At 35.5% G+C, this 26,278-nt stretch overlaps 1 protein-coding gene across 3 annotated transcripts; it reads left to right on the top strand.

Annotated features, from left to right (window-relative positions):
- Window positions 1–19,624: 19,624 nt before the first annotated feature.
- Window positions 19,625–25,286, top strand: LOC142610140 (uncharacterized). Of its 3 annotated transcripts, XM_075781865.1 has the most exons (5): window positions 19,625–19,893; window positions 22,062–22,215; window positions 23,519–23,704; window positions 23,860–24,087; window positions 24,187–25,286. In XM_075781865.1, exons 1-5 carry the CDS (start codon window positions 19,855–19,857, stop codon window positions 25,080–25,082), a joined length of 1,503 nt encoding a protein of 500 aa, XP_075637980.1. In that variant the 5' UTR covers window positions 19,625–19,854; the 3' UTR covers window positions 25,083–25,286. The 3 variants fall into 3 exon arrangements, with proteins under 3 accessions (XP_075637980.1, XP_075637978.1, XP_075637979.1); XM_075781863.1 differs by having other exon boundaries at window positions 19,626–19,893; window positions 23,860–25,285; XM_075781864.1 differs by having other exon boundaries at window positions 19,626–19,893; window positions 22,040–22,215; window positions 23,860–25,285.
- The last annotated feature ends 992 nt before the right edge of the window (window positions 25,287–26,278 follow it).

Below are 26,278 nucleotides of genomic sequence, written 5' to 3'. Positions count from 1 at the left end.
GAGAGCTTAGCTTTCAGTCTCACTTCTTTATCTATGAAATGGCCCTGTATGCTTTATCAAGGCTTCTAAGATGGATTTATTACAGCTCCATGTAGATGCTTCCGGATTATGCATTTGGTACTTCATTTCTTGCTTTGTAATACTTTATATTACTTTTCACACTTTATACCTAGAGATATTGTCAAAGAACTACTGAAGCGCTCCAGCTTAAAAGGGATGGTAAAGATCAGGTAGTGATTTCAAGACTTATTGGATGTGCTTGTAATTCAATAATCATACACAAATAATTAGTGAATTTGGTTTTGGGATCCTTATTAATTTAGGCTAATGGAATGTGGTTATATGCTGGAGGCAGCTGCTCAACAATCTGCTGCAGAGAGGTCTGACATGGGCATGAGACTGCCTTAGGGAAGGAGATGTAGGTAATGCTCCAACTTTTACCCAGTATTATCTTTATATCTCTGCTGATGTTAATAATCACAGCCAAAGGTATTCTTTCTTTATCATTGCTTTTTATTTACTTTGCAATTACTGTTTTATACCTTTTTCCTTCTGTTCTTTCTTTCTTGACTTGCTTCTTAGTATCGTTTAGATGCTAGGTAACAGGGATAAATCTATTCTGAGGGAGGTAATAGATGAAGTGATGTTATTATTAATGTACCTCTGGATTTCTAATGGTGAGCCACTTGATTGGGTTGTTGAGTGGTAACAAAAAATTTCTATGTTCCTGAGAGTCCGAGATCAATGTGTGAGGCTAATTTTGCCAAATAGCATAATTTTAGGAAAAATTTAGGAGAGACCCATCTGGCCAAAATTATTATAGTTATGTAGCACTTTTTTGGAACTCGAGTTTAGGGAACTCGAGTTTCACTTGGAACTTGAGTTTGACAAACTCGAGTTCCAAAAAAGTGCTACATAATCAAATAAGTTTGGCCGGATGTGTTTTTCCTAAATTTCTCCTAAAATTATGCTATTTGGCAAAAAAGGCCAGATGTGTGACCATCCTCTCTGTTCTGGAATTTGTCTCTGAAGACCTTCATCTTTTTTTTTTTTTTTCCTCATAAATCAAATCATGGACCTGATTAATCTCTCTTTTTGGGTCACTGTATTGCTGATAGGCACCCTTTGTAGGTACACTTTCTTTCAAATGGTACAAGATGGGAATCTTACTGATATAGGAATGCACAAATGCTGAGGATGCTCATCTGCTGACTATTGTAATAGCAAATTTCAGGGATAAACAATGATTTAATTCTTCTTTAGAAATAAAGACAGATACTAGATGCCAGTTTCTAACTAGACATTAGGAATATTGCCTTCTTGTTTTGGGGGAAAATGATTTTAATCTTTAGTTAGACTTAAATTTTTCTTCATGGACTCTCTAATTGTTTTGGTTTTCATGCTTCAAATCTACTGAATTAAGAATGAACTTGGCTTTTATGTGGAATGTAAAAATGAGAGATAAGATGGTAACATTCTAGATACTTTTCCTGGTTGAGATCAAGTGGAAGAAGTTACTCCATTTGTCAACTACTAATTAGTGGAAGCAACCTCCATCTTCCTTCAATGGAAGTTTATAATTAAAATAGATAAATACTCAGTCTCAAACATTTATATTATTTGACCATGGTTTTAAAAACTTCTTTGTCCATCTCACTGCTTATTTTTTGCATGTTGAGATAAACTCGGTGGCAACAAAGGAATTCACAAGAACTTGTTATCGTGTTCACAAAGCCTCACCAAAAGGGGGGAAAAGTGGAAAAGCCTTAACATAACACAGCAATGCATCCATCTCATTTTTCAAGTGTCTCCAGAAGAGGATATTATATTGTACTGATTTGCAATATCATTTGTAATTTTTATCATGTCTGATGATCTAGTCATTCTGAATTATTGGGTTGAACATGTGTTTTGATGTATTTGGTCTCATCTTTTTACCATTAGTTTGTTGGAAAATTTAAAAGGGAAAAATACAGCAACATGCTATATTCTAATCTACTTCTTGAGGCTACTCCAAAATTTGGCAACTATGACAGCAATGTCATTTCTGGGAATTGTTATAGAGTTATAGGGGGTGATTATAATTCCCAGAAGGTCTTTCTCTAGTAATGAGTTTGTTGAAAAAAAATGAAATGGATACTTCATACTGCTATGTTCCATGGTCTGGGATTTATGGTTAGATGTAGTAACAGGGGAGCTTCGGAGTCTTGTGTTGATTATTATGTTTAAGGCTACCTATCTGTGAAGCACTATTGAAAATTAGATGAATGAATCCTTGAGAAAAAAGAATAGCATATAAATGGAGTGCCTTTTTTATCCATTAATTGGCCAAAAGTTGACAACATCCATTCCTTATGTTTTTAATTTAATTTATTTTGAAGTGGTTCAAAGTGCCTTATTTGAAATTTAAAGGGGAGGAATAGACAATGCTTGGAGCCCTGATGTCAAGTTCGCATTTGAGCTTCTATGCAAAGCTGTCTTGCTGAAAATTGTGCCTTAAATTGCAGTCCTCTTTTTGCATATAAGTTTTATTACTATAGTAAATGTGGCAACTGCGGCTTACTACCAAACTTTCAGAGAAGTCTATTAAATAGCATACTAGAATGTATAAGCTACTTGTAATTTACCTTTCTTCTGTCGGAATTTTTTCAAGTGGACCATTTGACTTTGTATTAGTCATTAGTTCTTGTACTCAAAGTAGGTTACTAGGGATTGCATGGGACCTGGGCAGGTTCTTTGTGAGGATTGCGTACTAAGGTCTGCAAAACAATCTGTGCTCGATAAAACTAGCTCTGTTTATTTCAGCAGATGGTCCAAGTCTTTTTTTCTTGTTAAAAAATTACTCATTTTTGTTTGACATGAATAACTTTTAGTCCCTTTTATCTTATTTGATCTTCTGGTGTGATCTCAATTGCTGAACTAATTGATTTTTCAGAATTGCAGAGGAAATATGATGGAGAATTTGTTCATTGGCAGCATAAAAGTTGATGGTCCTTGCTACTTTGGACTTAAAAATGAAGTGAGCACTGGAGGGGAAAGGTGTACGTCGGGCTAGAAGTCTTGGACTTGTTTATTCTTTGAGCAGTGTTTGTAATCCTTCTGTCTTCTTTGTCCTTTATAGCTTCATTCAGATTAGTGCCCGTTCAATACAGTTTACTTTTTCAGCTGGCCTTGCAATGCTGTGAAATCAGAACTCAGTAATTCAGGATTTGCTAGTGTTCTGGAAATGGTGGTCTAGTCTTGACAAGGAGATTCTTTGGTTGATGACAGTTGGGTTTTGCTGGGTTAATAAAAGTTTTTGTGGTTCTTTGAGTTGGGTTGGGTTGGGTTGGGTCTTGGCTGGTTTTGGATGGTGAATTGGATTTTCTTTTGGCTGCAAAACTTGATAATTTTGGCTTTGCCTGCAGTGTGCTACTATAAGCCACACTGCATGCTCACTGATAGCAGAATCTCTCCATTTAGCGTGGCATACTGGAAGCTACTTGCAGTTGCAGATTCTTTAAACCTCCACTGGACTCGGATCTTGGCCTTCAATAACAAAGCCCCCTCAACACAATCCTCATCTATAATTAAATTAAATTTTGGGATTTAAGACATGGGTTGGAGTTCAATTAATCATCTTTGTTTGTTGTGTTTTTATATTTATTATTTTATTTTAATAAATATTGCTGTGTACTAGTTTTTGTAAAGAGTTTTAGTACTAGTAGTAAAATGAAACATTTTAAAGGATAAGAACCATTTTGAAACATGGGCAAAGATTAAAAACTAAATGTGTAATTGAACCAAAATTTGGGGTAAAAATTAAAAATTAAATGTATAATTAAACCTTTTTTTTTTTTTTTGGTGAACTAAGCCAAGTGACATTATTGTAGAGATTTACATGTGGCTTCTCTCATGTTCATAATTGGTTTAGATTTAACAGTAGCACCTTATTTTGCATACAAATTTCACCAATCTAGCTCTCAATCTAAATGAAGAACATGGATTAATCATAAACCCGGGGTACAATCTAAATGAAGAACATGGATTATCATAAACCGGGGGTAGGGTGACTGGGAAAATAAATCATAATTATATATAAATTTTAAAAAAATTTATGATTTGTCTACTAGTAAAAAAAATTGTGAGTACCCTAAATATATTTTAGGCCTACCAAAATTAAACCTTGATCCACTTAAACAATATATTAAGTCATTTCAAACAAAAAGAGAAAGTTCAATAAAAAATTTATTGAACTAAAATTTAAAAGAGATATAGCTTGAGCATTGATAATGAGACTATTATGTAACGATTTTATAATATGAAAGGAAACTATAAAACTTTATGTATTTATGTGTTTTATTTTTTTGTTGTCAATATATGAAGTTTTTTTTTTTAATGAAATTTGTATAATTCAAATTTCTTAACGACTACTCTGAAAAAATTTTCTAGAACTGCCACTATCATAAACAAACAAATAATAAGAGATGTCAAGAAATAAGTGCTAGAAAACATTATCCTTACTTCCAATCCCACAAATTTTTTATAAACATCTATAGTTTTGCGCGGAGAAAATAGTAAAATAAGCATAAGTTTCTAACTATATAATTAGTTGTTACGGTTTGCAAACTATATTTTTTTTAGTATCTCGAGTCTAAGAGACTCGATTTTGGGTTTATAAATCGAGTCTTTAAAGGTCGATTTTTTGGTCTAATTTCATCTGATGTGGCATATTTTTCACATGTGGCGTCTAGTTGGAAATCGAGCCTTAGAGACTCGATTTATATCTTATATCTATTATGCTTTTCACCTTATTTTTCTGTGTTTCACGTCTGGCTCTGATTCTTTCTTCCTCACTGCTTCTCCCTTGCTTCTTTCTTCCTCCTCCTGATCTGCACAAGCCGCTCCATAGACCCATCGCTGCCGCGCCCAGGTTGTGCGACCCAGGTCCAGCCATGCGACCTAGGTGCGCGGACCTGCGCCTGCGCGACCCAGGTCCGCGCGCCCAGGTCGTGCGACCAGGCCGCACGGCCTAGGTCGCACTACCTAGGCCGCGGATGTGGGGCGCGCGGCCTGGGTCGCGCAGGCGCAGGTGAACGCGACCCAGGTCCACGCGACCAGGCCGCGCGGCCTGGGTCGCACTACCCAGGCAGCGGATCTGGGGCGCACGGCCTGGCTCGCGCAGGCGCAGGTCCGCGCGACCCAGGCCGCGAGCCCGATCTGGGCAGCCGTGGATCTGGAGGCGTTGGTTTTTTTTTTTTTTTTTTCTTTTGTGGGTTATGCTCAGCCCTGAACTTCCTGGTGGATGAATTTTGATCTTCCTGGTGCCTGTGTATTTTAGGGCGGATGGTGTTTAAGAAATGATTTTTTTAGGCTGGCAAATCGATTGTTAGGGACTCGATTTCCAAGTAGACTCCACGTAAAAAAAATGCCATATCAGGCCATAAAAATCGACCTTTAAAGACCCGATTTATAGACACAAAATCGAGTCTCTTAGACTCGAGATGCTAAAAAAAAATATAGTTTGTAAACCGTAACAACTAATTATATAGTTAGAAACTTATGCTTATTTTACTATTTTCTCCGTTTAGCGCATCAGAATGGTCAAATCTTTTTTTTGTTTTTTTGTTTTTTTGGATTCCCCATTAGTCAAATAGTAATCTCTTGACAATGAATACTGATTGGGTTCAAATTTCATATATATATATATATATATATTAATTTAATGAAAAAGTGCAAATGTTATGGAATCATAAATTCAAATACTATGATATCTGGGAAAAAAAAAGAGAGAAGAAAAAATAAAGGAATATATAATAACAAATAATATTGAAGCTTATGAATTCACTTTTAATAGATAGATAGTTAGATAGTTGGGGAAAGTAAAAAAAAATTATCAGTTTTGTCTCATTATTTTATATGATTTTTGAAATAAGAGATTTACACTCGTTCATTTCAAATGTAAAATATTTTAGACTAATTATTTCACATTCTCACGGTTTCAAATCCAATAACATTTGCTGTCCTTCACATCATATGTAAAAAAATTATTTGAAACATTTCACATTTGAAGTGTGAAACAATAATAGTCTTCTATTAAGTTCTTACTTACAAAAATAAAAATTAATCTGGCAAAATAAAAGTATAAAACTATAAATAGAAACTTGCTAGAAACTATTTATTTATTTATTATTTTCCCTAAATAAAATCAGTTCAAGCTTCAAAGTTCAACTCTGTCCCGTCGGACCCACCCCTCATTCAAAAATCAGAGACAAATACAAAAAGACCCTTAAAAGCTCTATTCATGTTTCTCAAAATACAAGAAAGCTCTAATCATTGTTTACACGTGTCAAGGGCCTGCGTTTCGGCAACAAATTCATTCCAAATCTGTGTTAGCATGGCAAGCTTTGCAGGAGACGTATTATCTTCATCATTTTCTATCTATAGAATGAACAAAAATAAATAAATAAATAAATAACTTTTGATTTTCAACTTTAAATTTATACCCATGAATTGAAATTGAAATGTTTTTATTTTTATTTTTAATATAAGTTAGAAATTCTACTTTAACTTAATTTAAATTTATATGTGTGTGAAACTCCATTTTGGAGAATTGAATCTTAGTCATTGTCCCCTCTACACTTTACAAATACTTATACTTGTGAAGTAGCCATTGCACCAAAAATACGCGATAGTGAAATTTATTTTTTGAAATGCTTAAATTTAAGAATATCTTCATAAAACTCATAATATCTACTGTCACTATATCTACTGTCAGCAATGAATCCGGAAACAAATATTTTCTGCACTACAATCCTTAATCCAAAAGACAACTGTCACTCCGGTTCCAGAACCCTCACACATTTTGGCCAAATGTAAAGAGAAAGTTGGCACTTACATCTTCAAGTTTATCTCCTGACTGTAAAATATTTTGTCTTTTTTGTAAATTATTGCCTATAAATAGGCCTCTTGTTTCCTTAGTTCAGCAGACTTGAAAAATTCCAGATGTAAAATTAGAGAGAATAGAAAGTTAGCCACTTGTATAATATTTCTCAATTTATGTCTTCTAGTCTTATAAAAAACTTGTTCAATCTAATAATATCCCTCAGTTTGTTGTATCTTGTTCTATACTCTATTCCATATTTTGTTTTTATTTTCTATAGTATTTTAGTAATATATGCCATTAGTAAGCTTCTATGATCTTCTTACACTCCCATTGTCCGGACAGTTTGTCCGTCTTTTAGCTATTACTAATAGTTTGCGTGTCTTTGTCCTTATTCTCTTTCATTTTCCCGTCGCTTCCTTCTTAGTATTTTAGTTCTTCCTAGTCTTTTAGCTTGTTCTTCGTCTTTTAGTTTGGCTTGTTCTTTGTCCTTTAGTTTGGTTTGTTCTTCGTCCTTTAGTTTGACCTTTAGTTCTGCATGTATAGTAGCTAAGCTAAACTCCAAAAATAATGTTCACGCAGAAGGAATTTTTCACCCTTCAGATATACATTGGATAACTAATGCTGATGGTACTCTTCACACACACATGGACGTGTCTTGGATATCTTGTCACTATTCACTCACAATGGCAGAATCTCTCAATCAGGAAATCTTCCCAGACATAGTACTAGCCGACCCAGATGTTTGCAGACAGCAATGGCCACATGAAGACCATTGGAAAATGCCTAATCCCTTATTTGGTTTTGATGATCCTTACTACCATAACCATGACCCAGATGCAGATATTGATGAAGAATGATTTCAAGGAAGAGACGGGTGGGATGATTAAAGATAGATACATATATAAAAAATATATTAAAAAAAAAAAAAAAGTTGCCGGGAGACACTTTTGACTTTTTAAAACTCCTCTTCTGTTTTTTCCTCTCTCTATTGCCGTCATGCTTTCTTTAAGCTACCAACTATTGCATTGCATGATGGCTTCGTCCTAGAAAGTGACGAACAAACTAAAGGACGAAGAACAATTATGGGAGAAAGTGACGACAAACTAAAGGACGAAGAACAAACCAAACTAAAAGACGAAGTAGGAGCTAAAAGATTAGGACGAACTAAAAGACTAAGAAGGAAGCTACGGGAAAATGAAAGAGCATAAGGACGAAGACACGCAAACTATTAGTAATAGCTAAAAGACGGACAAACTGTCTGGACAATGAGAGTGTAAGAAGATCATGGAAGCATATTAATGGCATATATTACTAAAATACTATAGAAAATAACAGCAAAATATGGAATAGAGCATAGAACAAGATACAACAAACTGAGGGATATTATTAGATTGAACAAGTTTTTTACAGGACTAGAAGACATAAACTGGAAAATATCACACAAGTGGCTAACTTTCTATTCTCTCTAATTCTACAACTCTGGAATTTTTCAAGTCTGCTGAACTAAGGAAACAAGAGGCTTATTTATAGGCAATAATTTACAAAAAGACAAAATATTTTACAGTCAGGGGATAAACTTGAATATGTAAGTGCCAACTTTCTCTTTACATTTGGCCAAAATGTGTTAGGGTTCTGGAACCGGAGTGACAGTTGTCTTCTGGATGTAAGGATTGTAGTGCAGAAAATATTCGCTTTCAGATTCATTGCTGATAGTAGATATAATGGAACTGAGGAAAAGGACGAAGCCATCATGCAATGCAATAGTTGGTAGCTTAAAGAAAGTGTGACGGCAATAGAGAAAAGAAAAAACAAAAGAGGAGTTTTGAAAAGTCAAAAGTGGCTCCCAGCAACTTTTTTTTAATATATTTTTTTATATATGTATCTATCTTTAATCATCCCACCCGTCTTTTCCTTGAAACCATTCTTCATCAATATCTGCATCTGGATCATGATTATGGTAGTAAGGATCATCAAAATCAAATAAGGGATTAGGCATTTCCCAATGGTCTTCATGTGGCCATTGTTGTCTGCAAACATCTGGGTCGGCTAGTACTATGTTTGGGAAGATTCCCTGATTGAGAGATTCTGTCATTGTGAGTGAATAGTGACAAGATATCCAAGACACGTCATGTGTGTGTGAAGAGTACCATTAGCATTAGTTACAGAATGTATATCTGGAGGGTGAAAAATTCCTTCTGCGTGAACATTATTTTTGGAGTTTAGCTTAGCTACTATACATGCAGAAGTAATTTTGCGACCAAAACGGGGGTGATCTATTCTGAGATACTTGAACCATTGACCATCATGAGCATCATTGTTCAAAATTTCACGCCAGAATTTGTAAAAGTACTTATTCTCCAGAGGAAAAATGTGCGAGTAGAATTCTGGTTCAAAATGGAGGCACAAGTAGTACTCATTAAGTAAGTACCACATGTAAAGTTAATGTACAACAGTCCAGTTTGATAACCAAAATGCAAATAGAGTTTTCCATGGTTGCTCAATTTCTAGGAAAAGGGTAAGGAAATGGCGTTGGTGTTGTTTGAGATAATCATGGAGGACTCGAATGATTCTTTTGGATTTGGCTTGAAGGGTCAAGGTCTTTATTTGGTCTTTTATTTCTGGGGGAAGTGTTTCTATCATGTTCATGATATCATTAGAGGCTGAAGTAGAAGGGCCTGAGGATGAGGATGGATATGTTATTGGGTATACACATAAGGGTGGAGGAACTATTGTGGTATGAAGGACTGGAGGCTTTCTGGAAAGGTAATCAGTGATAAGATTATCTGTACCTTTGATGTGTTTGACTTGGAAGGACCATTGTGAAAACCAATTTGACCATCTGAGTAACTGAGGATGGGAGATCATTTTTCTTTTGAACTGGAGCATTTTTGGAAAAGAGGACATGCCCATTTCTACAAGAAAATTGTGACCAAGGAGGTGAAACTGGAACTTTTCAATGCCATGTTTGACTGCCAGAATTTCTTTGAAAGTCGAATGGTAATGGAGTTCTGAAGGCTTGAATGCACCACTTTTATATCCACAAATGTTTCTTTTACCATCAATTTCTTCAAAGAGAGCTGCTGCCCAATACTCATTACTTGCATCTGTCTATAGAATTCTTTTGCCTGTTCCCGGAATCTGCAAAGGGGGAAGTCTTGCTGCCAATTTTTTCAATTGTTGAACTGCTTCTGTATGAATTGAATTCCATTCTGAGGGAGATTTTTTCAACAACTTGGACAAACAATCTCTTTGTCTGGAGATTTTTGGGATGAAATCTGATATGTAGTTAACAATTCCAAGAAATTGCTGGATCTGTTTGGTGCTGGTGAGCGTATCTGAAAATTCACTAAGAGAGACCGCTATGTGAGGCTGCAAAGTTTACTTTCCATCTAAAATGTTTACGCCCAAGAAGTCAATAGAATATACTCCTATGACCATTTTCTTTTCTGAAAGCATTATCCCTTAAGCTTTTACTAAATTGTAGAATTCAGTAAGCAATTGTTCATAGGATTCTGCATCTTTTGATAATAGGAGGATATCATCTACATAGATCAATGCATTTGACAATAGTGGTTGAAACAGTGTTACCATTGCTTTTTGGAATTGAGATGGAGCATTTTTTAGGCTGAAAGGCATTACAGTCCATTGATAAAGGTGATCTGGGATGCAAAATGCTGTCTTGTATCTTTCTTCTGAATGGATTCCTAATTGCCAGAATCCTACTTTGAGATCAAACTTTGAAAACACTTTGACATGGGAAAGGTGTTGGAAAAGGGAACTTTTGTTTGGCAAAGGGAACTTGTCATCAGCAAGGAAATGATTAAGATCTTGGTAATTAATTACAAATCTAAGCTTTCCTCAAACTTGTTCTGCATGCTTATTAACATATAAAGCTTCACACGCCCATGGAGAAGTTGTGGGTTCAATGAGGTTTTCTGAAAAAAGAGTGGATAACTCCTGCTTAGCTAGGGTCAAATGTCCTGGGTTCATACCTCTATGACTAGCTTTTGTGGGGTTAACATCTTCATTCTTTTTGAAGGGGGGGGTTATGAAAAAGGCTGGGTTTTTCCACAGAGGATTTGGATTTTTAAGGAGGAATTCAGAGTGGGTGGCTGCACAACATTCATTGATGATCTGGAGTTTCAAGGAGTCAAAAGGATTTATTGAGAACAAATGTGGTACCTGGGTTCAGGTGAGAAGGTGTTGTTTATGCAAAAGTCCTTTTGAGGACCATTTGAGGTTGGGTATCTGGTGAAGGAGGTCAAATCCTATGAGAATGTCTCTACCTGTGAGGGGGGATCCAAGGACTTGGTGTTTGATGGTAAGGGTTGGGAAGATTCGAATGTGAATGGGCTTACTTTTCTGGGTAATCAGAAATGTTTCTCCATTGGCTGCTCTGAACATCTGATGATGGGGTAGCCAAAAATCTTCTAGTAAAATCTTAGGATGAAGGATTGTTGCTGCTGCTCCTGTATCAAACAAAGCTATTACTGGGATGGGTCTGGAATAAGTATCAAGGAGGATGTGAACTTGAGCTATTGGTGTGGGGCCAGTTATTGGGGCTATAAGAGGCTGAGATGTGTATATGGTTTGGATTTCTGGGTCTGAATCATCGGTGTTGCTTGAATTTGACTCATCTTCTGAGGTAGAATAAGCCACACTCCACTCTCAGCTTGCCTACAGACTCCAAAACCATGCTTTTGATGTAGCTATACTAGAAATAGCCTAATCTAATGATGCTCTTTTAATCCAAGTTGACCCAGGCATGACGTCTATGTGCACATTTGTACCACGACAGCTGAACAAAGAGCAGATGACAAAACTCTTTCCAGAATCATGGATCACAAAATATGAGACTCTTCATCAGGCATCCCAGCCAATCCAGTCCAACACTCCTTTCTTCATCAGAAACCAAAATGGTGATGTTGAAGTTAGGTTTATGGAAGCCACACCAGAAAAAGAAGAAGTGACAGTCTTTCCTACGGCTATGATCCAACTAGTCTCATATGAAGGTCTTGAAGGTCTTCAGATCAAAGCATTTCGAGAAGATGGAAAACTTGTCTATGAAGGAAAATCATCCACTAGCCACATATGGTGGGATGTTTGTGACTGTGCAGAATGCCAAGAAGAAGAAGTATTTGAAGAAAAGCAGAAAAGACGAAAGAAAAAGTCTTCACAGCAGCTTCTTAAAGAAAGATATGAAGCAAGATATCCAGAAGTTGACCTCCTTGGAGAACCCTCTGAAAAGTTTGACTACTATGTCCTCTATCCCAGATCTAGAAAGCAAAAAACTCCATCCCTTTCCCCGTGCAAAAAAAGTCTGGATCAAAACCAACAAAACCAAAAACTACCACTAATTCCATATTACCAGAAAGTCCTTCCCCAAATACAAAAATGTCAACCCAAGCCTCCTCGTCAAACCCATACACAAAAGACCTTACCTTGTTATATGTTTGACCATGCATCACCCTCCTACTCACAAAATTTTCCTCCTCTAGAAAGTTTTGACCACCCCCAAGCCAATGTTAAACATGTTTGGAAAATCAAAAACCCTGTTGGAACCAATCCAGATGGAACAAAAAAACAAGTCTCCTCCGCTGAAGCAGCTCTCAATTGGCAGGCAGAAAATGCTGTTGCACAAAACCAAGTTCTTTCAAAGATTCTTGATAATCAACAAAAGATGACTGAAGCAGTAACTCATACCTTCTCATCTTCAAATTCCCTCATTGAAGATTTGAAGAAAAAAATACAGTCAGTTGAACAAGAATTGGAAACGATCGCATCCACAGTAAAAGATTTGTCTGTCTCCTTTCCCCTCATTGGGAAAAAAGAAAATGAAAGAAACCAGTTGTTGATGCAACTCTAGTCTATGGAGAACTCACAAAAGGCAGCTACCCAAGCTCTTCCAATGCAAGTTTACATGCCTTATCAACCTCGTCAATCATTGTATAAAGATTTGTCCATACCTGTACCCTCACCATTTTCCCCAGTTTTCCCCTACCAGAACCTCCAACCACTAAACATGACACATCCTGCTCAAAATCCTTTTAAATCAAGTGAAATTTTTCCCTGCATAACAAACCCAACACCACCAATCCAACTAGAATCTCAACCCAGACCAGATCCTCAAACCAAACCACAAAATGAACCTCTTCTCATCAAAAAAAACAAAGAACCATTATACCAACCACCAAATCCAACTATTAGTGATTATTCTAGACCCCTAGATACGAACATGTTGGCCATAATTTCTGATCCTCTAAACCCAATTTCATCATTTCTGAGAACTTTAACTCTTTAAGAACCAACAGAACTTTTTGTTCTCCCAGTCATTGATGACACAAATCTAGACTTGTCTGGCCTTGACTTAGATGGAACATTCATGACAGATCCAAAAGTAGAAGAAGAAGATGATGTCCTTCGCCAAAAACAACCTCCACCACCACCACCAATATTTCCGACACGACCTTTCATCCTTGAACAACATACAAGATTAATCTACTCATCAACCACAAATTCAAAGCACTTATTTACCATTGATAACAGTCCTCCTTCAAAATGGCATGATGAGATTTTCAATATGTATTCATGGTGTACAGCTGAACTTCAAGCCCCAAACAATACAGTTGCCCAGATTATTGTCAAGTTTGTCGCAAGACTTACAGGAAGATTGAGACAATGGTGGATTAACCTTATAGAATACAGGCAAAGACAAGCAGCCCAGTGTAACACTCTAGAATATTTTTTCACAATCTTTCATAATGAATTCCTTGGTTCACTGGCCCATTACAATGAAGTAGCGAGAGATGAATTCTTACTGATGAAATGTTGTTCTTTTGAAAGGAAAGATTTGGAAAAACATTTTGACAGAATGTCAAGCAGGTACTACGCCTTTAATGGAATGGATAATGTCAATTCCAAGCACGCTTTCTTGAATTCATTCCCAGAACCACTAGGTGATGAGACTCTTCGCATGATGAATCTCCAAAAAATCACCCTGCAGCAAGCCTCTTTAGGAGAAATTTATCAGCATGTCCTCATTGCTCTGGAAAAACTCTGCAATCAAAGAAAGTTTCTTTCAGAGATTGACAAGATCCATAGAAAGCTTAAAGACAATTGCAAAAGGAAAGATTTGCAGATCAAGTGTTATGACAAAAATTGTGCTTGTCCAACCAAGAGAAGAGATCATTACAAAAAGTACTATTGGAAGAAGAAATATTCTCATCCAAAGAAGAAGTTTTTCAGAAAAAAGAAATGGAAGTTTCTCAGAAGAAAGCAGTTCAAAGGCAAAACTTCAAAAGTTTGCTTTGTATGTAGAAAGCCCGGTCATTTTGCAAAAAATTGTCCAAAAAGAGAAAAAGCAGCAAAGCTTTTGGAGCAAGCCCAAATTCATGCAGATGACACCCCATTTTCAAATGTTGAATCACTCTTTTCATTGGATGATGATTATTCTCCCCAAGCCTTGGCAGTCATGGCTTATTCTACCTCAGAAGATGAGTCAGATTTAAGCAACACTGATGATTCAGACCTAGAAATCCAAACCATATACACATCTCAGCCTCTTATAGCCCCAATAACTGGCTCCACACCAATAGCTCAAGTTCACATCCTCCTTGATACTTATTCCAGACCCATCCCAATAATAGCTTTGTTTGATACAGGAGCAGCAGCAACGATCCTTCATCCTAAGATTTTACCAGAAGATTTTTGGCTATCCCATCATCAAATGTTCAGAGCAGCCAATGGAGAAACATTTCTGATTACCCAAAAAAGTAAGCTCATTCACATTCGAATCTTTCCAACCCTTACCATTAAACACCAAGTCCTTGGATTCCCCCTCACAAGTAGAGACCTCCTCATAGGATTTGACCTCCTTCACAAGATACCCAGCCTCAGATGGTCCTCAAAAGGACTCTTGCATAAACAACACCTTCTCACATGGACCCAGGTACCACATTTGTTCTCAATAAATCCTTTTGACTCCTTGAAACTCCAGATCATCAATGAATGTTGTGCAGCCACCCACTCTGAATTCCTCCTTAAAAATCCAAATCCTCTGTGGAAAAACCCAGCCTTTTTCATAACCCTTCCCTTCAAAAAGAATGAAGATGTTAACCCCACAAAGGCTAGTCATAGAGGTATGAACCCAGAACATTTGACCCTAGCTAAGCAGGAGTTATCCACTCTTCTTTCAGAAAACCTCATTGAACCCACAAATTCTCCATGGACGTGTGAAGCCTTCTATGTTAACAAGCATGCAGAACAAGTTCGAGGAAAGCTTAGATTGGTAATTAATTACCAAGATCTTAATCATTTCCTTGCTGATGACAAGTTCCCTTTGCCAAACAAAAGTGCCCTTTTCCAACATCTTTCCAATGCCAAAGTGTTTTCAAAGTTTGATCTCAAAGCAGGATTCTGGCAATTAGGAATCCATCCAGAAGAAAGATACAAGACAGCATTTTGCATCACAGATCACCATTATCAATGGACTGTAATGCCTTTCGGCCTAAAAAATGCTCCATCTCAATTCCAAAAAGCAATGGTAACACTGTTTCAACCACTGTTGTCAAATGCATTGATCTATGTAGATGATATCCTCCTATTCTCAAAAGATGCAGAATCCTATGAACAATTGCTTACTGAATTCTACAATTTAGTAAAAGCTCAAGGGATAATGCTTTCAGAAAAGAAAATGGTCATAGGAGTATCTTCTATTGACTTTTTGGGCGTAAACATTTCAGATGGAAAGTACACTTTGCAGCCTCACATAGCGGTCTCTCTTAGTGAATTTTCAGATAAGCTCACCAGCACCAAACAGATCCAGCAGTTTCTTGGAATTGTTAACTACATGTCAGATTTCATCCAAAAAATCTCCAGACACAGAGATTGTTTGTCCAAGTTGTTGAAAAAATCTCCCTCAGAATGGAATTCAGTTCATACAGAAGCAGTTCAACAATTGAAGAAATTGGCAGCAAAACTTCCCCCTTTGCAGATTCCGGGAACAGGCAAAAGAATTCTACAGACAGATGCAAGTGATGAGTATTGGGCAGCAGCTCTCGTTGAAGAAATTGATGGTAAAAGAAGCATTTGTGGATACAAAAGTGGTGCATTCAAGCCTTCAGAACTTCATTACCATTCTACTTTCAAAGAAATTCTAGCAGTCAAACATGGCATTGAAAAGTTCTAGTTTCACCTCCTTGGTCACAATTTTCTTGTAGAAATGGACATGTCCTCTTTTCCAAAAATGCTCCAGTTCAAAAGAAAAATGCTCTCCTATCCCCAGTTACTCAGATGGTCAAATTGGTTTTCACAATGGTCCTTCCAAGTCAAACACATCAAAGGTACAGATAATCTTATCACTGATTACCTTTCTAGAAAGCCTCTAGTCCTTCATACCACAATAGTTCTTCCACCCTTATGTGTATACCCAATAACATATCCATCCTCATCCTCAGGCCCTTCTACTTCAGCCTCTAATGATATCATGAACATAATAGAAACACTTCCCCCAGAAATAAAAGACCAAATAAAGACCCTGACCCTTCAAGCCAGATCCAAAAGAATCATTCGAGTCCTTCATGATTACCTTAAACAACACCAAAGCCAATTCCTTACCCTTTTCCCAGAAATTGAGCAACCATGGAAAACTCCATTTGCATTTTGGATATCAAACTGGACTGTTGTACATTACCTTTACATATGGTACTTACTCAATGAGTACTACTTGTGTCTCCATTTCAAACCAGAATTCTACTCGCACATTTTTCCTCTAGAGAATAAGTACTTTTACAAATTCTGGCGTGAAATTTTGAACAATGATACTCATGTTGGTCAATGGTTCAAGTATCTCAGAATAGATCACCCCCGTTTTGGTCGCAAAATTACTTCTGCATGTATAGTAGCTAAGCAAAACTCCAAAAATAATTTTCACGTAGAAGGAATTTTTTACCCTCCAGATATACATTGGGTAACTAATGCTGATGGTACTCTTCACACACACATGGACGTGTCTTGGATATCTTGTCACTATTCACTCACAATGGCAGAATCTCTCAATCAAGGAATCTTCCCAGACATAGTACCAGCCGACCCAGATGTTTGCAGACAGCAATGGCCACATGAAGACCATTGGGAAATGCCTAATCCCTTATTTGGTTTTGATGATCTTTACTACCATAACCATGATCCAGATGCAGATATTGATGAAGAATGGCTTCAAGGAAGAGACGCGTGGGATGATTAAAGATAGATACATATATAAAAAATATATTAAAAAAAAAAAAAAGTTGCCGGGAGCCACTTTTGACTTTTCAAAACTCCTCTTTTGTTTTTTCCTTTCTCTATTACCGTCACACTTTCTTTAAGCTACCAACTATTGCATTGCATGATGGTTTCGTCCTTTTCCTCAGTTCCATTATATCTACTATCAGCAATGAATCCGGAAGCGAATATTTTTTGCACTACAATCCTTACATCCAGAAGACAACTGTCACTCCAGTTCCAGAACCCTCACACATTTTGGCCAAATGTAAAGAGAAAGTTGGCACTTACATCTTCAAGTTTATCTCCTGACTGTAAAATATTTTGTCTTTTTTGTAAATTATTGCCTATAAATAGGCCTCTTGTTTCCTTAGTTCAGCAGACTTGAAAAATTCCAGAGTTGTAGAATTAGAGAGAATAGAAAGTTAGCCACTTGTGTGATATTTTCCAGTTTATGTCTTCTAGTCCTGTAAAAAACTTGTTCAATCTAATAATATCCCTCAGTTTGTTGTATCTTGTTCTATGCTCTATTCTATATTTTGCTGTTATTTTCTATAGTATTTTAGTAATATATGCCATTAATAAGCTTCCATGATCTTCTTACACTCTCATTGTCCAGACAGTTTGTCCATCTTTTAGCTATTACTAATAGTTTGCGTGTCTTCGTCCTTATTCTCTTTCATTTTCCCGTAGCTTCCTTCTTAGTCTTTTAGTTCTTCCTAGTCTTTTAGCTTGTCCTTCGTCTTTTAGTTTGGTTTGTTCTGAAAGACTATTAGTAATAGCTAAAAAACTAGGAAGAACTAAAAGACTAAGAAGGAAGCTATGGGAAAATGAAAGAGAATAAGGACGAAGACAGACAAACTATTAGTAATAGCTAAAAGACGGACAAACTGTCTAGACAATGAGAGTGTAAGAAGATCATTGAAGCTTATTAATGGCATATATTACTAAAATACTATAGAAAATAACAGCAAAATATGGAATAGAGCATAGAACAAGATACAACAAACTGAGGGATATTATTAGATTGAACAAGTTTTTTACAGGACTAGAAGATATAAACTGGAAAATATTACACACATGGCTAACTTTCTATTCTCTCTAATTCTACAACTCTGGAATTTTTCAAGTCTGCAAAATGGGGTGTCATCTACATGAATTTGGGCTAGAGACCAATTCTCTCTCTCTCTCTCTCTCTCTCTCTCTCTCTCTCTCTCTCTCTCTCTCTCTCTCTCTCTCTCTCTCTCTCTCTCTCTGGTTTTGCAAATTGTATTTGGTACTGGTCAAAAGGGGCACTAGCAAAACAAAGCTTGTAGGAAAAATTCAATCTTTTATTGTTTCTACTGTTTTTGTTCATTCTCTTGCGTATATGGGTATAATGAGTGTTTCTATTTGCCACTTTAGAGTTTCCCTTCCACGTACCTGTTGACAGTAGGGGCCTTTTTAATCTAAATTTAAGTACGAAAATGAAACATTTCGATGGTTAAGGATCATTTTGAAACATAATCACTCTTTTCTATCCGCAATTTTCTTTTAACTAATATAGTTTTGCATATCAGAATAGTAAAATCTTTTTTCAATAGGTTTCCGTTAGTTCAAATAAATCTAGTGAATAAGGAACTTATGTTTAAATTTTATCTAAATGATATATATATATATATATACAGAATAGTAAAATCTTTTTTCAATAGGTTTCCGTTAGTTCAAATAAATCTAGTGAATAAGGAACTTATGTTTAAATTTTATCTAAATGATATATATATATATATATATATATATATATATATATATATATATATATATATATATATAACAATGTCTACTCTCTTTCACATCATATGTGAAATGTGGACATTTGATACAAAAGTGTAAGTATTACATGAAACATTTCACAATGGAAGTAGAAATAATAATTAGCTTTATACTTTGCTCTTACCTACAAAATTAAAAATTGGTCTAGAAAAATAAAAGTATATATATAAACTTGCTGGAAACTAATGCATTATTTTATTTATTTATTATTTCCCTCAAATAACAGCAGTTCAAACTTCAATGTTCAAAAAAGAAAAAAGAAAAAAAAAAAAAGAAGGTTAAACCCGCCCACCATGCAAAAACCAGAGACAAATACAAAAAGACCCTTAAAATCTCTACTTTTTCTTTCCACGTGTCAAGGGCGTGTCCTTTCAGCCGAAAATTCATTCCAAAACTGTGTTGGCATGGCAAGCTTTGTAGGAGACGACTGTCTTCATGAACTACTATCTATAGAAAGAGCAAAAAAAAAAAAAAAAAACTTTGGTTTTCAATGAAAACCAAAGCTTTTTCTTTTTTCTTTTTTCATTTTCAATTTTCCTTTTTTTTGAGAATTCAGTAATTTCACATAACAAATAGGCCATAACAAGTCTACACACTGATAAAAACAGTGAGATAAAATTGAAATGCTTAAGGTTAAGAATAGCTTTCATTAAAAAAAAAAATTGTAAGACTCAAAATCTCAGACTCAGAGACAGAGAGAGAGAGAGAGTACTCCTTGTGCTATTTGGCATAACAAATGCCCTGTACTCATTGGCTGTTATTTCCTCATTCAAACCACATGAGAGGCTTTTTCTGAGACCCAAATAAAAAAGAAGTCCCACACACAGAATTTACACATTCTAAACCAAAGAAACATACTTTCTTCTCTTGTAAAACCACTCCCTCTCACTCACTCTCTCTGGTTTAGCAGACCGTGTATGGTACTGGTCAAAAGGGACACTAGGAAGACAAAGCCGGTAAGATAAAAAATTCAATCTTTTCTTGTCTCACATCTGTTTCCACTGTTTTTGTTCATTCTCTTGCATATACATGTGTGTTATGTGTATGAACCTCTGATGGTTTGGGTTGCTTTAAAAATTTAGGAAAGGAAAGGAAAATGAAGGAAATCTTTTAGTTGAGTATGTCTATTTTGTTTTGTTACTTGAAACCCAAGAAAGGAAAAACCTTTTATAATGGGGCTCCAAATATTTCAGATCTGTTGGTATGGGGAATTTTTTTTGCCCCTTATAAATCCCAAAAGACATAAGGCAACTTTAAATTTTATGTCTTGTAACTTTCTTTGTTTATACTGAGTTTTCTGTCACCAAACAGAGCTAAATGATTTGATGTGAATATGGCACGTGTACTATTACCTTTCTTCTTTTTTATTTTATTTTTTTTGGTTGGTGATTTACAGTTTGAGGAATAACGTAATTGTCTTTCATTAAAAGCTTCCACCTTTCTCAAGATTTTAATTTCCAACAAAACACTATTTATTTTCACTTTGAAATATATTTTTTTAATAGATAGGATTAACAAAGGTTATGTGTAAAAAATTATGCTAACCTTGTTTACTAATGGGAGTAAAATATTATTTAGAAATAGAGGAGTAGCGTGTAGCTAGGTTCATACTCAAGGCTAGACCAGCAGTAAAGTAATAAACATATAAACCATTTACAGAGAGTCCCCATTGCAACATTCTAGCTTTGGTTGGGAGATTATTAAGAATAGCCATTTATCCAGCAAAGGAGTGTCTAGGAATGGCTTAAGTTAAACCACACTAACTGCCACCACTCTGCTTTATTTGCCAGCAAAATCAAATTTGTAGGAATTGGCCCATAGTGCTTTATCATCTTCCTTCAAAACAACCAGGTGCAGCTTCCTTTGAATGCTCGCCAAGTGATCTGATCTGATAGGATTCCAGAACCATTGTTTATTTTTAAGGACTGAGCTAACTCTAGCTTCATAGTTGCTGGCAGCATCATATATGACCCTGTACAGCTGTACCCATATTTTTGTAAGTAGCACTCGATCAGGATGTCATCATGTCAAAGAATAAATTTTCTGCCATCACCAATTTCTTAGCTCAAAAGCTTCCTTGCCTCCTCTTGAAGTTTAAGAATAGCCCTCCAAGACTCCAACCCCAAGAACTATCTTGAGGAATCAAAGAGTGTTTAAGATGGAAGATGTGGAAAGTGTTTAAGATGGAAGTGGTGAAATCATAAACTGTTCTTTAATTTACAATAACAAAAAAACATTCTATTATCCCATTGCATCTTTTAATTTTCCATTCCTAAATTTCAGTTGCTATTCAGGGATTATTTTTTTCCTTTCTTGCTCTAGATCTTATTTTTGGCTGAGGATTTTTAAGCTATTTGGTTAATGATTAATAGATATTGTCATTATAGGGAAGGGATATGTGGAGGGTGAGGAGTAACCCCCATTGTGTGGCTTAGTATGATGACAGAGTACAATATACTGTGCTTACTTGTTTTTTGATGTTTTTAGGCCATAATTAGTCTAAATGTAGTTCAACAACATATACTCCAAATCTCGGATTTTTTTAGATATCAGGTTGCTGCAATGCACTATTAAGTTGCATAATGCCCAATTGATATCATTTCACAGAACTGCATTGCTCTATTGTGTTTCCTCCTGCAATCTTAAAGGAGTTGGACTTGTAGCTAGCATAATAATATTGGAAGGACATTATCTTCAATATATTAAACGATATCATTGGAATTAAAAAAAAAATCTTGTTTGAAGCGCAATTCAAAGCATACTCATTAAGCATTCTATGTATATCAAACACTTGCTAAATCCCTTTGAAAGAACTGATGCACCTATTGAAGGTAAGCATCCTAGAGTATTCCATCCTGTTATACCTTGCCATTGTTTGGCCAGAAAAACATTGTATTTAGTAGATAGAGAGAAAGGGGATTTTTGTGAAAGGCTATCAACACATATGTATTTTAATATAGTAAGTGTCCGTGCAGGGTGTAGGTATACCACTGTAATTAGTTCGTTAGTCCTTCCTCCAACACCTCCTGTTCATTCTTTTTATGGAATTACCTTTTACTTATATTCTTTTTTTTGTTGTTGTTGTTGTTTTATTGTTCCCAGTCATCAATCACAACAAATGCAGGAAAGCTCAGGTGAAGAGTATATGGTAAGTCCAAAAGTATCTAGGTGTGCAAACTGGAGTTCTATCCCATCCCGGAGAAGTGCACGTATAAAATCAATAAATCGTGAACAAGAAAAATCAAACAATATATGGAAGGACAGTGAGGCAGATTCAGGTGATCCTTCTTCCTCCAATATTCTCCTTTTTCTTTGCTTATGGTTTTGCTTCTATACCATCTTTTGTAGCATTATAAACATTATTGTTACTTTTGCTATGTTCCCTTTTGGAAGCGAACATCTTTCTTAGTAACAGGATCTTGGGAAAGAACAGGAAATGTGACTTTACTATATTCCTGACTAGGAATAGTATCTCTAAATAGAATCTCTTTTTCAGTAGAGCAATATTTCTGAAAGCCTATCTTTTCTTTAATCTTGGGCAAAATTTGTTTCCCAGGGGGCAGTACTTTTATTTCAATCCTCTTTTATCAGGAACTACCATTTAGTTTATTTGTTTGCAACAGCTACAGATCCATAAATTTTCTTTAAAAAAAATCAGACTATCCATAATTGGGACAAAATTATATACATAACTCTGTCATCACTTTTTAATGAAGTATGTAGCGCTACGCAAATTGCATTTTAGTAATATTATTTTATTGGAAAAGCCAAAACTCTAGTTGGATAAAATTAACTGGCCCTTAAATCTTTGTTGCTGAACCATTCTGCACTTGGGTCTGAAACTCCAATAAAGGCAAAATTTGTATTTTGTTGGATAAAACTATCATTAATTAGGGAGCCTTCTGCTTGTTTGAAAGATAGTTTTTAACTGTTAAGCATATCAGGGTAGAAGTTTCAACTCTGGATGTGAGCATAATAATTATAATAATAATATTTCAAAAATGAGTTGTTTGTAATTCAGTATAGTTAATAATCACTCCCTCTGTCAGTCAAAAAAAAAAAAAAAAAAATTACCCCCTGTCCAAGGCCTGATTAGTCTCTTGCTGTATTTGAATAGTGAAGACACAAAATTGTTAACGGGCTTGTGTGTTGTAGAATAAATAATAAATTTCCAGGAAAATTTTAACTATTTCCCCTCACTTTCCCATCTTTTCTTCTTGGGTTTTAACTCAGAACTGGAACGTTTTTCATCTGCAATCTTATACTTTGGTAACAACTATAAACCTTAAATGACTAGGCCCAAGGTTCAATTCAGTGCATCATTTGAAGGTTACTTCAACTTATTTATACTTGTCTCTTAAACAAATTTTTTTACTTGTGTACATCTCTTTCTTTCCAAGAATTCTACTTGGAAAGTATCTCAGCCTAAGCTAGACGCTTTGCCTTAGACCATGTAACTTGACGTGTTTGTGTTTTCAGCCTAAGCTAGACGCTTTGCCTTAGACCATGTAACTTGACGTGTTTGTGTTTTTCTTTCCAATAATCCTACTTGTTTGGCTATTTAAATTTGGAAACATATAGACAACCAGGCAGAAATGAAGGGGCTGAAGGTCAAATTGCCAATGCGTAAGGGAAGTGAAACCAGTTTGACCCCAAAAGCGTTCGGTAAGTGGAAGAGAAGAAATATGCATAGCAACAATTCCCCAATATTCCTTGGGGAGAGAGCTGTTTCACCAAGGGGTTCAAATGTTGCCATATTGAATCAAGGTAATGTGTCTTGTTTGTTTGTTTGTTTTTTTCTTTTCTAATCTTTTCCTTTTTTTTTTCTCCCTTTTTGGAGTGTGTTTTTGCTCTACTTAAACATGAGCTATCTTTGCTTCTTTATTTGAATTATTTCTACGAACGGATTTTCTGTGATGCAGAAACTGTTTCTCCTGACAACGATATTCAAGGAAATAAAGAAGCAGAAGGTGCAATAGACGATGAAGCAGGTGTCACCAGAAAAGATATTGAAGTGCAAACTTCTAGGAACATTGCTACAGAAGCTTGTGAGAATTCTCCTGCCATGTTTACATCAATGGCTTCTGAGCAAAATGTCCATGGTGCAGAAGTTGTATCCCCTGATAATGACCCTCAAGGATATAACGATGGTCAGGGTGATTATTTTAGCTGCAATGGCATTAATGCATCACTTTTTGAAAATTCAAGTACCTCTTTAGAATCCTCGAGCTCAGATGACACCTGTGTAGATCTTGCAGGAGAAAAAAGTATAATATTGGCAAATCAAGAGCTTAAAGGTGCCCTGGAAAAAACATTTGAGACACACATTCCTGAGGAAACTGCTGATGGTGCAGGTGCCAATGCTGCTGCCATTTTAACCATCATTCCTTCAGAACAAGATGTCCGAGATGCAGCTGTTGTTTCCCTGGACACTGCTCTTGAAGGAGATAATGAAGGAATGGGTACATACAGTCCAGATCGTGTGAGCTGTAAGAGTTTGGCTCCATCACTTTTTCACATGACAAGCACCTTCTATGACATTAGCTCTGATGCAACAAGCTCGGTAGATAACACTCTTGAACAAGTTGGTTCATATTGTGTGAGTGCTGAGTGTGCTCCGACTCTTCTTGCCATAATTGAGAAGTATGGTGACATTACTAGAAATTGTACGCTCGAGTCTCCTAAGATGATTAATTACTTACTGGAGAAAGTTTGCACAGCAGTTCTTGATCTGCAGAAAATACCATTTAGTAAGCTCAAGAAGCATCATCTAGCTTCTGTTAAGGATGTTATAGTTTTGGCTGATGCTGCAAGGCTGGATGTAGAATGGCTTTGTGACCATCATGATGAAATTAGGGAGATTATTGTGGGTAACATTCCTTACTACAAAGATCTGAAAACTGATTTAGCAAATTCCACTGAATTGCTCAAATTGAAGAAGACATCTCTTGATAATAAGAAGCTTGAAAGGTTGAAGTTGCAAGCTGAATTACGAATGCTGGAGTGTGAGATTGAAAATGAGGAGTGTCAGTTGCAACGCATTACAAAAACAGTGGAGGAACTAAAGGAGGAGAAATGCAAAGTTCAATCCAAATTGCAACAATACCACTGCAGGTCTGCTGGACATGGGTTGCTGAAGAAGTAGGAACTTCGATTTCAAATCAAGTTGGAGCTCTAAGGTTGATCATGGGAAACGTAATTTGAGTTTATTTTTATTTTTTAAAGAAAAGATGAAGTTGATACTTGAAAGAATGCTCATATGGCCTTGTTCTGAACTTTGAATACTTGGCTAGTTTCTATTATTTCAAACTAGCTGCAAACTATATGCAATCTATGTATAGCAGTATGTCACATTTTATGTATTATTTGTTATGTGCCTCCAGGTGAGTATTCTAATATATATATATATATATATATATATATAATACATAAAAGGTATATATATACTATTAATAACAGGATTTTCTGTGTGGATTTTGACATTTTGCATACTAAAATACTCTCACACAGATTCTTAAACTCTTTAAAATATTCCTATCTCTTAGTTAAATAATTTTAAATTAAAAAACACAAATTGGTTAAAAAAGTAATTTATTATTCTTAAGTTTTGCCTTTTCTTTTATCTTCTTCATTCAATCTAAAACTTAAGAAATTATTTCTATCTCATTTTTAAATATCATTGATGGTTGTTGATGCTTTTGCTAGTTACACAACTTGTGTAACCATTTACATGTCTTCATCATTGGTCATTGACTTGTGTAACCAAATAAGAAATTGTAGGAAATTTTGTTCATCTTCTTAACTGAATCATCTGGTCTTGATACCTCTAATATTTTCATCAAAGATAATAAGATATATCCACTGATTCATGCACCATTTTAATCTCAAACTACTCCCACCTCCTTTGCACCTTTACAAACCTTTTAATTGACATTTTTACACGGCATTTTTCTACCAATGAAGTTATAATAATTGACAAATGCTAATTCTCACAACATTTTTACAACAAATCATAAGTGGTAGATTGTCATTGGTGAACAAAAAAATAATTTCAGTTGTAAATTCAAATTATAACTAATAATAATTTACTACTTAGAATTTGTTGTGAAAGTATTGTAAAAATGTTGTGAATGTAGCACATCTCATTATAATCAAACCCTAAACAAGCTGCTTATTAACTATTATAACGAGAATTTTAGTGAATAAAGAAATTGAGTTCAAATTCTATAGATATAAGTGTAAAATACATTAATATGTGGATTTGATTATAAGTATCAATTGTAATGAGATCATAGATTCAAATCTTATTATAATTGTAAAAGGAAAAAAATTAAAAAAAAA

The sequence above is a fragment of the Castanea sativa genome, chromosome 9 (assembly GCF_040712315.1).
Source record: "Castanea sativa cultivar Marrone di Chiusa Pesio chromosome 9, ASM4071231v1".
Lineage (NCBI taxonomy): Eukaryota > Viridiplantae > Streptophyta > Magnoliopsida > Fagales > Fagaceae > Castanea > Castanea sativa.
This window is presented reverse-complemented; position numbering and strand designations above follow the sequence as displayed.